This window comes from Cottoperca gobio, chromosome 7 (assembly GCF_900634415.1).
Source record: "Cottoperca gobio chromosome 7, fCotGob3.1, whole genome shotgun sequence".
NCBI classification, from domain to species: domain Eukaryota; kingdom Metazoa; phylum Chordata; class Actinopteri; order Perciformes; family Bovichtidae; genus Cottoperca; species Cottoperca gobio.
The window spans coordinates 17,690,815-17,705,412 of record NC_041361.1 but is presented as its reverse complement, the minus strand read 5'-3'; the positions used below and the strand labels follow the sequence as shown (position 1 = coordinate 17,705,412).

At 43.7% G+C, this 14,598-nt stretch overlaps 1 protein-coding gene across 5 annotated transcripts in view; it reads right to left on the bottom strand.

The window, feature by feature from the left end:
- The window catches only part of agrn (agrin), a 233,864-nt gene extending 219,693 nt beyond the window's left edge, over positions 1-14,171 (bottom strand). For all 5 annotated transcript variants that reach the window (XM_029435257.1, XM_029435259.1, XM_029435258.1 and 2 more), the window contains exons 1-2: positions 13,763-14,171; positions 11,909-12,170 (exon numbers count right to left, since the gene is read on the bottom strand). In XM_029435257.1, coding sequence (XP_029291117.1) covers positions 11,909-12,170; positions 13,763-13,963 — 463 coding nt within the window. In that variant the 5' untranslated portion in view covers positions 13,964-14,171. The remainder of the gene's footprint in view (positions 1-11,908; positions 12,171-13,762) is intronic.
- Positions 14,172-14,598: the final 427 nt, after the last annotated feature.

Genomic DNA, 14,598 nt, shown 5'->3' with positions numbered 1-14,598 from the left:
CAGACCATAGTATGTGGATACATTTTTGATAGTGTTATTGATGAATAAGAACGACTCAACATTTTCTTGACCAGCTTCAGATATTCTTTGTGAAAGGTAATAAGTCACTCTACAGCCTGTAGAAACACACCAGCTAGAAAGTCTCATTATCAAGCCGAACAAAGCAAATAACAAAGCAAATGTGTTATTTTATATACTTATTTGTTATTTATATATACACTAGCCACATCACCTCCATGCCTAGAACTAAGCTAACAAACATCCAGGACTATTCTCTTCACTGCACACAGTCACAAAGAGTGCTGCAGAGATTACTACAATTCGTAGTCCATATTCACTTGACTTTTCATAAAACCACATTATTACGACTTAAACTAAACTGACAAGGAAAAGCAAAACATTTTTTTACAGTGTAAGCGCACCCTCACAGGCCTCTGCACCTAGCTGACTTCTTACATACAAGTAGTCTAAACAGCAATTACTATGACAAATCGCTTTTAGTTTGCAGCACTTAGTCCTTAGTACTGAGATGCTACAGAGCAGCCTGGTATTTGTGAGGGCTCATACTAATGTTTGAATTGCGATGTTTGAATATGACACCAGCATTGATGCTCAATGAGGATTATGTGTCGTGTCATATACTGTATGCACAGTGCAAGAAATTACGGGCAGACGGAAAAACAGAAGGCTGTGCCATCAAAAAGCTTGTTTAAGGCGTTAAATATAAGAGTAGTGTGTGTGTGTGTGTGTGTGTGTGTGTGTGTGTGTGTGTGTGTGTGTGTGTGTGTGTGTGTGTGTGTGGAGGCACTGACAAGTGTTGGAGTTCATTATCACGAGGAATGTTGTCTTCTGGAGTGCCGATGAAGTCCAGAAGCATTCAGTTTAGTCTACTCTCCATCCTTTCTTTCCCGTCTCTCAAGACAACCATCTTCCCAAAAACACAAAAAAAGGAGGAGGGGTGGGGGCTGTTGGCAAAGACACCGAAGCAGAAGCGAGGACAAGAAAGAGGAATAGGGGGTTCGAGGAGGGGAAATGAGAGGAAAAAGAGGAGAGAACTCGCCTCTCAACTCCCACCATTGTCTCGATGTAAATCGGAGCTGATCAAGATTCCACTAGCATCCTGACCAGCAAGTTCAATCTGCACAGGCTGGATGGAGAAAGAGACAGCCATACTGAGAGACGGAGAGAAAGACATAGATGAAGAACAACAGTGTGTTTAAGAGTGACTCATACAGAGAGACAAGCAGAAACACAAAGAAAGAGATTTGGCTTGAGTGGGAGCAACAAATGCACCACTTTGAAACCACTAAAGTGATGAAAAGAAGAGTAAGGGGGTGGGTGGACTTTAGGGCAAGAGAGCACACACATATACACACACATCCTATTTTCATTATAGCAAACTGGGCCAGCCAAGTGATCAGCTTTCATATTAATTTAGGAGTGTATAAGGCAAAGATTTGTGAAAAAGATGTTTGTCTGATGAACCCTGCTGCAACGTTGCGCTTCATAAATAATAGGAATCTCATCATAACTCTGTGTAGTCGTTGGGAAAAGAATGTGGAATCCTGCCTGATCTGGGACCGGGAATGTGTCAGGGGTTTCTTTGAGTGGTGTGAACACATCTGACCCCGATTTCACCCCTCAATCTCTAACCCATTCACTCTCCCTTTGGCCTCAGGTAAAAGGCTAACTGGAGGCTGACCTGTTGCCTTTCACTCTTCCCTTGTTTAACTCAAAGGGGACGTCTGGAGACCAGCCTAAAAACCTGCAGGGGCCAGATTGAGGCCCCTGGAAGTCAAGGGTGAAAAAGGACCCGGGGGAATTCCAGTGGGAATTGTGTATCTGAGACCTGATCCAGTGTGTGTGGATGAGGGGAAATAATATCGGCGTTATCTATGTTGGCGGAGTTCCCTAAACCTGCAAATTTCTCAGAGATATAAAATGATTGCTCGTAAAAATGTTATTAAATCCGGAGGAATTTATTGCGCCTCCAGAAAAACTCTATACCAGAAATCAAAACCTTAAAAGATTGGTTTCCTCAACCTTTGGAGCTCCTTTAGACTCCTTTCATCCGAGACAAACCAAAAGCAAATATTTGCAGGGAGCCAATAACACACTTCACATTTTCTCATTTACTGAATCACATGCTGGAACTTGTCCTGTGCTTGATGAGCAACGCTGAACTGATGACCTCAAGGTAGTCGGCTGCAGGAATCATAAAAGCCAATGTATATTTTGTCTTAAGACACACTAATAGCCATCTTTAATTAAGACCAAACAGCCTTTGACTCCTTCTAGATACTCAGTACCAGTAAAATACTAAACCAGCAGCGAACTGCTAATCCTGTATAAACTCAATTTATATCAAGTTTACAGCGGTCGGGAGAAAATCTCATCAATTAAAGTGTAATGAGCAGACGTTTGGAATTCCTCAGGCAGCCATTTGATTGGCTGTCCTGTGGATTTGTTAGAAACAACATTTCTGCTCACATTTCTTGTCCAAATTACTCAATGTCAACATATGGAATTTCTCTTCCTGCAATATCCACTCCTGGTAACTAAAGCATGATTAGCAAGGTTGCACTATGCCTCCAACCCTTTCTAAATAGCTTTAACGCTTGACAAGACTAATATCTCTGTCTCTGAAAGATTAATGTTGTTTTGTCATTTACTAAAGAAACACTGCAGTGCACTTGCAAACAGGTAGAGGTTTGTCCTGGGGAGCAAAGAGACTAAAAAGGAAGGCATGATTTATCTAAGATACTATTTTTCTGACAACTTGTCCAAGCAGGCCACATAGCCTGTTGAGAAACTAGAACACCGCAAACCTAAACTGTCCACAGTCAACGCCTCCATCCATCTGTATGCTCATTTATTTCTCTAAGAGCCCTCTCAAACATGTCTGCTTCAAGTGCTCTTCCAGGGCATGCCTCCACCCACTCACAGTGCAGCAGGGGAAACAAATCTTCTCTCTGAAAGATGGATGTAGAAACGTTTTTTGTAGTTGATGCTGGTCACAAGAGCATTGGGGGCATTTCAAAATGGCTGACGGTGCTGTATGCTAATAAGGCTACAGTGTCTAGGTATTTGAGTACAAGGGGCTCCAGTGTGACAATAAAGGGGAATTTAGAGAGGCTGATCTGGGCATACCTCTGGCAACAGCTCGCAGTCTTTGATAGAACTTGTTCCCTCAGGAACTCTCTGAGGCGCCAGGCTTCTGCTGGAAAATGCCGAAAGCTGCCTCATGGCACTCGCTGTAAGTCTGCTTGCCTTGTTTGTGTGGGGGGGTTTCAGTGCAAGAGTGAAAGAGACAATGCCGATAATTTATTTGATGGTCGCAGGCTAATGCGATAAAATGAGAGCCATTTAAAGGGACGGTTCGCCCAACAGTTTCAGCTTTAAGAGCTGAGATTTTGAGAAAACATGGAGGTATATCCCCTCATTTGTCTTTATCCCTCCCATTCCATTTCACTAGCTCTAACTTTTAGCCCTGCTTTCCTTCTCTCTTCTTCTAACAACCTTGGCAGTCTGCCCTCTGCGGGTGACCTTCTAGTTAACACTGTTTTTGCTACACTGCCTAATTTAAACAAATGGTTTATGTGGTAATGGAGAGCTACTACCCCAAACCCCTTGTGTGTACTGATTATTACAACTCTGTGGAGCAGGATCTACAGTCATTACTTGGGAGACTGTTTATAGTAATCACAATGCAATGGCTAGGTCAAATACAGCGACACATACCTCATTATGTTTATGTCTCATTCTGATGTGGAAACAGTAAAGTCTGTGTGTCTGTCTCTCTGTCTGTATGTGAGTATGTGTGTGTGTGTTTACATATACATGCTCAAGCTAGTGAGACATCCTCTGCCAGATATCTCTGTTTGTCTCGGAAAGCCATCACGTCCTTGCAATTGTTGGCTAAAACAACAGGGGCAGGCCGAGTGCCTCCCTCCAGCCAGACAAATCTGTCAGCCTGGAGGGCAAGCACAGAGGGAGAGAGGGAGAGAGGGAGAGAGGGAGAGAGGGAGAGAGGGAGAGGGGGAAATTCCTAAGAGGTTTCATCTCTCAGGAGAGTTGTCATCTTAAGGGTTTGTAAGAAGACATATCACAAATTCCATAACTCAAGAAGACAAAGGAAAGTTTTTCGTATGGCATTAGATTTCCAATTCTTTTTTCATGCTTTGAACCCCAAACCAGCTGATGAATGCTTGTAGCAACAACCAAGTTAGGGTTAGAGTTAGGGTTCAAGAACCAGAGGTATCGTCTTGTTTGTTCTCCACACATTCTTCTTCCTTCCTGGTGCCTACATCATCCACAGAGCAACCCGTCCGCTGACACTTCAGGTAGAGATTCAGGTGTGTTATGCTCGTAGATATGAGGAGCAGGCTACAGAGGTCTGGTAAGAACACTTCTTTCTAACTCAATATCATTTTTTTATTTTCAAATAGGAGTCTTCAGCCACAACTTCAGTCAAGTGACATCACTTGAGGCAATTTATCAGCATTCTCACAGTTCCTCTGGAGACACAAAAAGGCTGCATACAACTTAAACACATATGCAGTAGTGCTCCACAAGAGTTCCCCTTTAAAACACAGAGAAATAAAAGACACAAGTTCTAATCAACCAGCATCATGTAACTGACCTCTAAAAACTTGTGTTAGTTCTTGAGGAAGTCGAGAGAGACATAGAGAGAGGTACATGGACTAGATCAGAGGTTGGTGTCAGGTCTGCACAAAGTGCACCTGGTTGTTAGGACTTTGACAGCTTTACAGGGCTACAGATTCCAGTCTAATTACAGGTGGAACCGCTGTGAGATGGGAACATTGGGAGGAGGAAGATGACGACTGTGAGAATACAGAGCCGGGGAGAGCAGGGAGACGGGTGGGGCATCAGAAGACCTGGGAAGAATTTAATGTGTGTGAAAGAGTGGAGAAATAAAACCCAACATGTGATGGGTTGATATATCTGCCCTGCCTGCCACCAAAGTGCTTCAATAAAACATCCGAGATAGCCAACCAAAGTGTGTTGCAAGCACGGGACACGTCCACACGCACACATGATGACAGACGGACACATGTGCAGGTCATCATCAGAATGTGAGAATGTGATTTAAGATGACACCTGAAAGTAGGGGGAAAAAAGTAAAGAGATAATGGCAAACACAGAAGGAAACGCGGAGGACAAGTCCCAAGGGAGAGTGGGATGTTCATCCTGAGCTCACTGTGACGACTCATCGACAGAGAGACGGATGAGAGGGAGGAAAGGAAGTAACGGAGACTGGGCTGTTGCCTTAGGAGCAAAATAGCCTGTACATCCCGTGATTTGTTTGTGAGCGTGCCCCCCCCCCCCAAGTGTCAAGTCTCCCCTATTTCCTGTATGTGCGTTTATGTACTTGATTTGGCACAATTATTCATTATCCATTGTTCCTCCAGAGCGGAGGCTGTTTTTGCAACATATCAAAATCAAGAAACGTTCAACAATTACACATGACAAACAGAATTTTCAGGGTCCTGATTGAAAGTATTGTTTAACATTCAAACCAGTCTAGACATAGCTAGAGAAGCCTGGAAACAAGCATACTGGCTTGATATAATTAGCCTCATTGCCATGTATATGAATGGCGGTATGTAACAGGTACATACCACGAGACAACAGGGAGCATGATAGGCCTAATTTACCAGCATTGGGTCAGTGCATCTTCAGCTCACATCCAGAAGGTGACAGAATGTGATTAGCCTCTGAACCAAGGTCTTCCTGTACTTATCCAACTGTGGGGTAATTTCCATAAAATATCAGTCTCTCAGAGACTCTCAGACAAATGTTGATTTGTTAAAGGCCAAAATAGATCAAATTGAAAGAAGTTCATTCTGAAGAGAATGCTGCGAGTAAATGCGGAAACACCCAACTAGAGAAAGCTAAGTTGAAGTATGTGTTGTTGTTCAATTATCGGCTTTCTATTAAAAGCAGAAGGTTTATAAACTGTTCACCAACCACCCAAGTGAAAGTTATAGTTTTTCAAACTATTTTCAGAGGGAGAAGTTTCTTTAAAGGAGTCCCTTATGTATCCAATAACAATAACAAAAAGAATTTACAGGGCACAAAAGAAAATCATTTTCTTCTCCAGTTTTCTCTTGATCTGAGCAACTCCGGACTGACAGCTGATCTGACCTAAATACAAATCACATTAGGGCTTCTGCCATCTCCCTGGTGTCCCACCAAAAACCCTTTTCTCTAAACCTGATGTTTTTGGCATGTTGACAGTAAGTAGCCGCACTTGCCACGGCAGCTGCCCTGCTTTAGAGATGCGGTCTTAGAGCAAGAATTTTGTCACAAATCCAGTTCCCCAGAGGGAGCCCAGAACTCATGCAGACTGCTGCTCTGAGCTCTTTATGTCTGGGATAGAAGAGGCAGGTTTCCGGGTCACTGTACATCAAGTCCCTGGGCAGAGCCTCCCAGGTCAGTTCCACTTTCCTGTTCCTAAAATAAAGAAGAGCTTTGGTCTTTGACACCAGCTAACTTTACTTTGTCTTGTCAATTTTGGGTTTCAAAACAACACTGCTTGTCACAGACTGTCAGCTTTACCATCAAATTACTTACAAAATGACTTTATCATGATGAAATGTTGTATGAATTTTGATTCAGAGACCTTCTTCTGACCACAGCAGGAAAAACCTTGTGCCAGTTTGAAATACTTCTGCTAAAGGCTATTTTCTGAACTTTCACAAAAAAGGGAACAAGATATTTTCAATGTAAGCTACGGAGAACAGCAGGTTTCCTATACAATATACAGGTATTTTACAAATCAAGAGAATATATGAAATAATTTCTTATGGCATTGAGCAAGTATAAATATATAAATGACAACAATACATTTAGATTCTGTCTTATCAAAAGAGAGACAGTATATTTGGACAGGCTAGATGTTATAAAGTATGTCTGTATGTACACTGTGGGCATGTTAACATCTCGCTGAAGTGACAGGCATGTCACTACATGTAGGTATCTTTGCGTAATATCAATACCATCTATGATTCTTATCAGCATGAGAGTGATACACTCCTGGTTCGCGCTGGGATACAAGCCAAGGTGAACAGACTGCGGTTAAGTGGTCCGTTCCTCCTATGCTCTCGTCCATCTTTCATGGCTTTCTCATTTCGGAGTCCTTTATCACTATGCCAAACAGGCTCCCGCATTTTTAATTAAAATCTAAAATGTGCAATAACTCTGGAGACTCTGGGTTAGCTGGGAAACAGGTCCATTGGTCTCGTTTCTCCCTTCAAGCCTTTGTTGCTTATTTCATCAAAGCCTTCTATCAAGCCTTTCTATTTGTCCAATTCTGTTCACTTCACTGCATAAATGCTTTAACATAAGCCACACAGGGGACGCAGATTTACCAAGGGCACACCTTTGTGGAAAAGCTCTACACCAAGCAAATGAACTCTCACTCTTAGACTATAGCCTAATCCATTCAAGGACCCTGAGAAAAATCCAATCCTTAAAGTCAGTCTTCTTGACTTCTCCTTCCTGAAGACAAAAGGCTGCTTGTGTAGACATGGACTGGATAAAGACCCCTTAGTTCAGTCACCTGTCTGTGTAGTGTTCTGACACACGTTCCAGAGCCACAATAAAATAAACTCCATCTCCCATAGTCGGAATTACCCAAAAGCCTTATGTTTGGGACCTGGGAAAGTCACATAAGTAGTACGTTGTCATGTCTCACTGTGCAGTACTTTGAATCTGTCTCTAGAATGTCTTGGTAAGATTAAAACATGAGCAGGTGGTAGTGGTGCCTGATATTTAAATTATAGGGCAACAAACTCGCTGCAAGATTTCCCAGTGTTTTATAGCGGAAATGCCTCCACTAAACTCAGTGGAAATCATTACACTTATGAAATAGACCTTCTGGGAAAACAAGCAGAGACACCACATCAGATACATCAGAATATATAGACATATGTTTAATTAGAGAGACTACTGTTAAGACCATTATATAGTAGCATAAGACACATTGGATCTCAGCTCAGATGGCCACCTGCTTCAGAAGAATCCTGGGAATAAACCTGGGCTGGTGTATCAACATACTTTCAACATTGCATGAGTGTCTTCGAGGGCATTGAGTCACTGATTAACTACATCTGTGAAGTGACCCCTGCATTTTTCCGTAAGACTATAATTGTTCTTGAAACACGGGAGTCAACTGCCCTGTGGATGATTGGCATCGACGTTATGAAAAAGTAGATAGCAGGGCTGGAAATCGCAGCGTTCACTCCTCTCCATGTTGCCCTTATCATTCTATCATTATCTTCTCCCATATCAAGAAGGTGAGGAGGGAGGAGACAGCCAGGTAGGAGCTTGTGCAGGTTAGGAATTCCTGCAGATTCCGGGCCTCCTCCTTGCACAAACAATCGGGAAAAAAGCTAGAAGTTTTCCGTGAGGCCGAGGCTCATTCACTGAAGGAGCGCTGGAGAAGGGGAGGGCGGGGGCTTGAACAGTCATCCCACATCCCACCCACCCCGAAGAGCATTCCACAGGACTGTCTGCTCGCCCATCATTAAGCAAGACCACCTGCTGGCAAATCAGGACCCCCATCATGTTCTCAGCAAGCCTGGCTAACCCCATTACCAGTGAGCCTCTGGACTGCTGTACACATAGATCATAAAGAGTCAGTGGTATGTTGAGCAGTAAAACGCTGCTCATTAACATCCCACAAGGACTTTTGATTGTCCAACCAGACGAGCACACGGGCTGCACTCAGTATTACGTATTTAAATAGATGCAGCACAAAGAAACAAAGAAAAGATCTTTGATGCAGCTGTTGCATGACTATGCACCGACTTCTGACTGGCTCAACTCTGCTCTTCTAAAAAAGAGACGGATAAAAAAAGGGAAGGAGAGGAATAGATGAAGACAGAAGGAAGAAACAGCCCTTTGTTGCTGTTCTTCGTCTGGGCCTTGAGGGGAAAACTCTGGCATCAAGTCATCAGGGGCTGAAACAAAAGCAGCGGGTAAACAGACCAAGACAGATAAGATCTCCCTGTACACTCAACACTTCTCCATCAAGAGGGCTTCCTCTCTTTCCAACCCACAACACCTCCGCCTTCTCTCTTTGTTGCTATTAACACAGCACTGGGGAAAATGGAAATTATAATAAACACAGTACATACTTTTCAAGCACTTATTACCTCTTTGGAAAATTTGGAGGACAAGCCGATTGGTTGAGCCTTCGAATGCCCCTGCACTTTTACAAAACCATGACTTCATTCGTGTTTCCAAAGACATAGCATATGCCTGCATTTGATTATGACACACTATCTGTCAACTTTCTGCACATCACAATTGACTTTGATAACAATTCACTGAATGGAAGCTGGAGGACCAAACAAAGGAAGATATTCTGTGTCACATGCCATCTGCTTATCGGCCATGACAAGGTTCAACAATGCAGATGTGACACTTTATTGCTATTTCAGTTTTGTATTCCAACCAAGTAACAAAAGTGACCAAGTAAGGGCGTCAGTAAGTCACCAGAAAAGAAAAACAGGGCATTCTTATGGTGCACAACATTTTTAAGAGCTGGTTGGCACTGCAAGTGTTTACTGAGATCTTGTAAACACTCCTGTGGGGAGGGCCGCTCTGTGGCAGATGAAAGCCTGCAGCCAAGTGATCGCACACGTGAACTGAGTGGCCCTGAAGTGCCACCGCCCAGTGCGGAAAGCACAGCAGTCAAAAGAGTGTGAAACATAATGCCTGAAGGCATCTATCTTCACGCGGCGCTGATCCAAACTCTAACAAACATGCCACAGCAAACAAAACATCCCTCACATTCCGCGTCCTCTTACGTACAAAATAATCCCCCGTTTTTCCTTCGTTCTACATCACTCATCTCATTTTCTTTCGTGTCTGTGTCCTTCTCAAAACTCTTGGTGGCAAGGAGCTCACACAAAGCCTTTTTTCTTCCACCTCAGACAATGTGCCTCCCCACCTAGCTCTCTGCCAGGCATTCCTGAGTCTATCCTAGCTATCGAAAATGTCAAGAATGAGGAGAAAGCAGAGGTACAATGAGTGCTGCGGCAGGTAGAGTCTTGTCCCGCTGCACTGACATCCCTTTTCTCCCGGGGTAGTGGTTGCACAGAACGTATGGGATCTTACTTGACTCTCTTAATTAAAACTCTTGCCTGGAACAAGCCTCGAAGGTCATTGTCTACTGGATGAAGGCATGCAAGTTAATTATTGGGGCAAATTTCCCTCACCAAAAAACAAATACAGATTCCATGGTAGGGCTGAACCTGATGCTGGTCCCAGGATATTACTTATTGGAAGGTTTGTGCATAATAAACACATATGAAAATGTTCAGTTCTTTCAGATTTCTTAAAACATGATTTCTGTCTACCCTTTGCCCGATGACTTCTTGAAGTATTTGCTTACCGCTATTCCTTCGACTGTAAGGTGATATGAGAAAATCAATTTATGTTAAGTAAACCCTCTTCAAGTACAAAGCCCCGAAACGAAAAGGGCACATTCTAGACAGTTTGTCAGAGCCAAGAAACTCCCCTTTCCACAACATGAGTCCAAAAAGAAGAAAAGGGGGGTGAATAAAAAGGTTAGCAGTGCAGTGTTTCGTGCTTGGACAGACAAACAGAAGAAGTTTTATGTGTGTGCCAAATGCAACTTAACACTGCAAACAACCTCCATCCATTGGAACATCCTGCCACCCAGAAATGTTCAGAGAAAAGTACCAAGAATATAGACCCTGCTACTCTGAAACAGTGATTGCCCCAGAAAGTCTTCAGCAAGGTGATTCGTGCTCTGATTCTTTTCCCCCTGGTGCTCCCGGCCGCTCTAAGTGTTGGATTCAAACTTTGAACAGCTGCCAACATTGTCAAGCACCAGTAAAAGTTAAACAGCAGCAAGCTCACTGCTCGCTGGCAATGGGGGCAGAGGCTGTTACAGTCTTACAGTCACGGTAGATGCTGACATTTATTAGTCATGGCTGTATGGCTCGTCTCATAAGAGCCTGACAAATTACCTCTCAACCAAAAAAGGACTCAAAGGAATAAACGTTTTAAATGAATTATTTTCATGTTGAAATTCTGGAACGCAAATCAATGGAATAAACAACATTTAAAACACGTCACTCATCTCCATTTTCAAAGGCACCTTAAAACTTTTTTAAAAGCATTTTTCGTGTGTGGGCAAGTTTGATCCGTCCATTCATCGACTGTTTCTGCTGTCTTTGTCTCTGTGTAGTTAAAGAGTCATTTTGAGTTCATTTTATAGTGAAGTTAAAATGGTGGGAACCTGTGAGTCCATTGGAAAAGAAGAAAAAAAAAGTGTGTGGGAACCCGTGTGGCTCCGTAAAGCTCCCATGTCATGTGTTATGTGTATGTTAGTGTTTCAGTTTCACCTCTGACTTAATAAAATGGCTCAGCTACAGGGTGCAAAGGTCGGGAATCATCCCTTAACCACTCAACCCGTGTCATTAAGGTGTTAATCAGACACAGCCACCTCAAGGCTACGCTGGGAAAGGCTGGAGCTTCACCATGGCAACAAAGCTCCTAGAAATGACTCAGGTGTCCTTGTTTCAGGGAGTTCTGGGAAACTTTGACAGCTTTGAACCTGAGGCTATGTAATTTCAGTAGTCACCGGCGTATGAAATCCTTGCTGCTTTAAGTCATTTACAATTACTGTGAGAAGCTACAGCATGGATCCTACACTGAATTTCTCACAGGAATCAAAAAATATCCATATACCACAACAATTTATCAAGTAGCAATGATAAGACCTGATGAACTCATTAACTCCTATAAATGTTTTACATTCTTAGAATTGCTTTATTAGTCTCCTAACAAACATGCCAGCTCTATAATCCATCCCATAAAAGATATGTCTTATTCCACAGCTGCTTACCTTCCACACAGTGCTCCACATCCTCCAGGTTGCGCAGGGTAATCCTCATCAGACTTGAGTTGAGCATGAGTTCGTTCTTGTGTTCAGGCCCCATGGCCTCCAGGGCAGGGTTGAGAAAGAATATGCGAGTGTCGCCTGTGGCTACTTGGTTGTCGCAGATCCCGGGGTTGCCAAAGCCGCCGATCATCAACTTGTTGCCGCCATCCAGGAGAATTTCGCGGTTGACGCTGGTTTTCCCTTTCAAGTAACGCCACACCCTGACCTTTGGTGACGACAGATAGACAGAACACTTTTTAGCATTTTGTCAAAGAAATACATCATATTTTCATTTAGAAAATAGCGGTGCTGTTTGACACTTGGGGCCCCTGTCTAGCTCTGGGATATCTTAATCAGGATTCCTGCCCTGAGCATGCATTTTTGTGGGATGACACATCTTTTACAGAGAATTATATTTTCACTTATGCAACAAAAACATTTTATGCAACAACAGTGATTATTTCTACTGGAATAAATCTCATACAAAAGACACTTGAAAACGTATCTAAAACACTGCATGCATGATGCATCCATAGCTCCATAGTGCATCACAGGAAGTGCAGAAAAAAGTCTGCTTTATGCACAGTCATGAGAAAGCTCGGCCCTTCCACTACATGTTAGAGGCCTTGTCTCATGTCAGCGCATGGTGGTGATTTCTGTTTCCAGAGGGAGAGCCGTGTGCCTCTAATCTACTCCGCTGATTCACCGGGAGACGGGAAGCGCGTGGGTGCAGAGGAAAAGAGCAGCGAGAGAGCTGACCAAGCACCACTTGTTCATTTTCACAGATTATAGAGTGGTCTACCACAAGTCCATGATGATGCAAAAGTTAGTTTTAAGAATGGCTGTGGAATGAGGACGGAGGAAGACTGAAAATGTCCTTATTTGTGGAACAGAATTGTGGATGGGGTTTTTTTCCAGCATGCGCTACTATGTGGTCTATTAGTCAGAGACATAATGCTCCTGTGACATTAAGAGAATGGGGGGATGTGCAGTTCTATCACACACAGGTTTCACATGAGTTACTAATGACACTCTAAGGCACGACTATACATCTGTATTGCTTTGGGCACACCTTGCAGCACTTGTCAGCGCTCTCTCCACTGAGAAAAGAAAACATGTTATTGTCTCTTATAATCTCAAATCACTGTACTGCGTGCTTTAAATGTTTCTGTGGTACTTCACAGTCATCTTATTACATGTTATGGACTTTTCTTTATCCCAAGGGACATAACTGTTATAGCCACAAGTCACACATCTCTAGTTAGGGATTGTACTTGTCAGCAACACCACAGGATAAATCATGATTCAGAATATCACATTTGCAGCTGCTGGCAAATGAATGCATGTTTTCAACATGTATGACTAGAAATCAAGTGAGAGCTGCTATAGTGAGGGGCCAGTTTCCTACTGCAGCATGTTTTGGATGATTACAAGGTCAGTTAGTCCTCCCATGTAGCTATGTAATTGATAAGTGGAAATAAAAAAAAACACCATCAATCTATTTCTGCAGGCAAAGTGGGTTCGCTGTGAGTGTTCATGTAACCGCTGCCAAACGCTTCTGGATGAATGAGTTTGTAAAATGTTTTTCAGGCAAGCTGTTGATGCCTTTCAGAGAGTTGGACTAGAAACTTGCTGGTAATGGCTTCCACCGGCTACACGTGAGTTAAAGGTATTAAGTGATAATGCAACTTCTAATAGTCCACTTAAAACCCTATTAGTAGTAGTTCTCGTGCAAGAAGCAGGTGTCTCTCCCCTGGAGCAATGCACTGCTGCGGTTACTTCACTTGATCGTTACAGAAACCACATAAAAGCACGTACCTTGCAAGAATATGTATTATGCACCGGGTCCATGTTTATTATTTCGTCCACGGTTCCGGTCAAAACTATGTTGGCCTCCTCTTCCCTGTCCTCCAAGTCTCTCTCCGGGCAACTTGCGGCGCAGCGGTGCCACAGAGCCACGAGCAGCCCCGCCAGAAGCAGCGCTGTCCGGCCGCCACCGAGTGTCCGCTGGGAACCCATAACCACCGCACGGATGTAACCGAAAAAAAGTAAACTTTCTTCAAATTTAATTTCACCGCCCGGAGCGCCCGAGAACAAACTCCAAACTCTTTCGAATGCGTTTTAAAATTCGCTCCTTTCCACAACTTCCCTACGGACTACCAGCGTCTCTTTCACTCTGCAGCCCTGTTCCCCGCATCTGCAGCCCGGGTTGAAAATCCCTCTCTGCCGCCGCCGGCTGGGAGACCAGGATGGAAGAGAGTAAGGAGGAGGAAGGAGGAGGAAGGGGCAGGGATCTCTCTCGCTCTCTCTTCAGGAATGCAACTGCACTTCTCTCTCCCCCTCTCTTTTCCTCTCTCTCACACATACACTCACACACACACACACACACACATTCACCGTGACGCTCCTGGATTTGCATGCGATCTGAATTGCTGATCCCGCAAGTGAGGGTGAGGTGGATGGTGGATGGTGGCGGTGGTTGTGGTAGGGGGGATGCCTGCAGAGAGTGGCTGTCCAACGCCGCCCCCAGTCGGACAGACGGTGTCTTTACCTCCGGTTCCCATCAGCGGCAACCCCCAGATCTTGCAGATACACTACGCAGGAGCAGGCACCGATCCACTGTGATAGATGGGTCATCAGTGTGCAGGTAATAT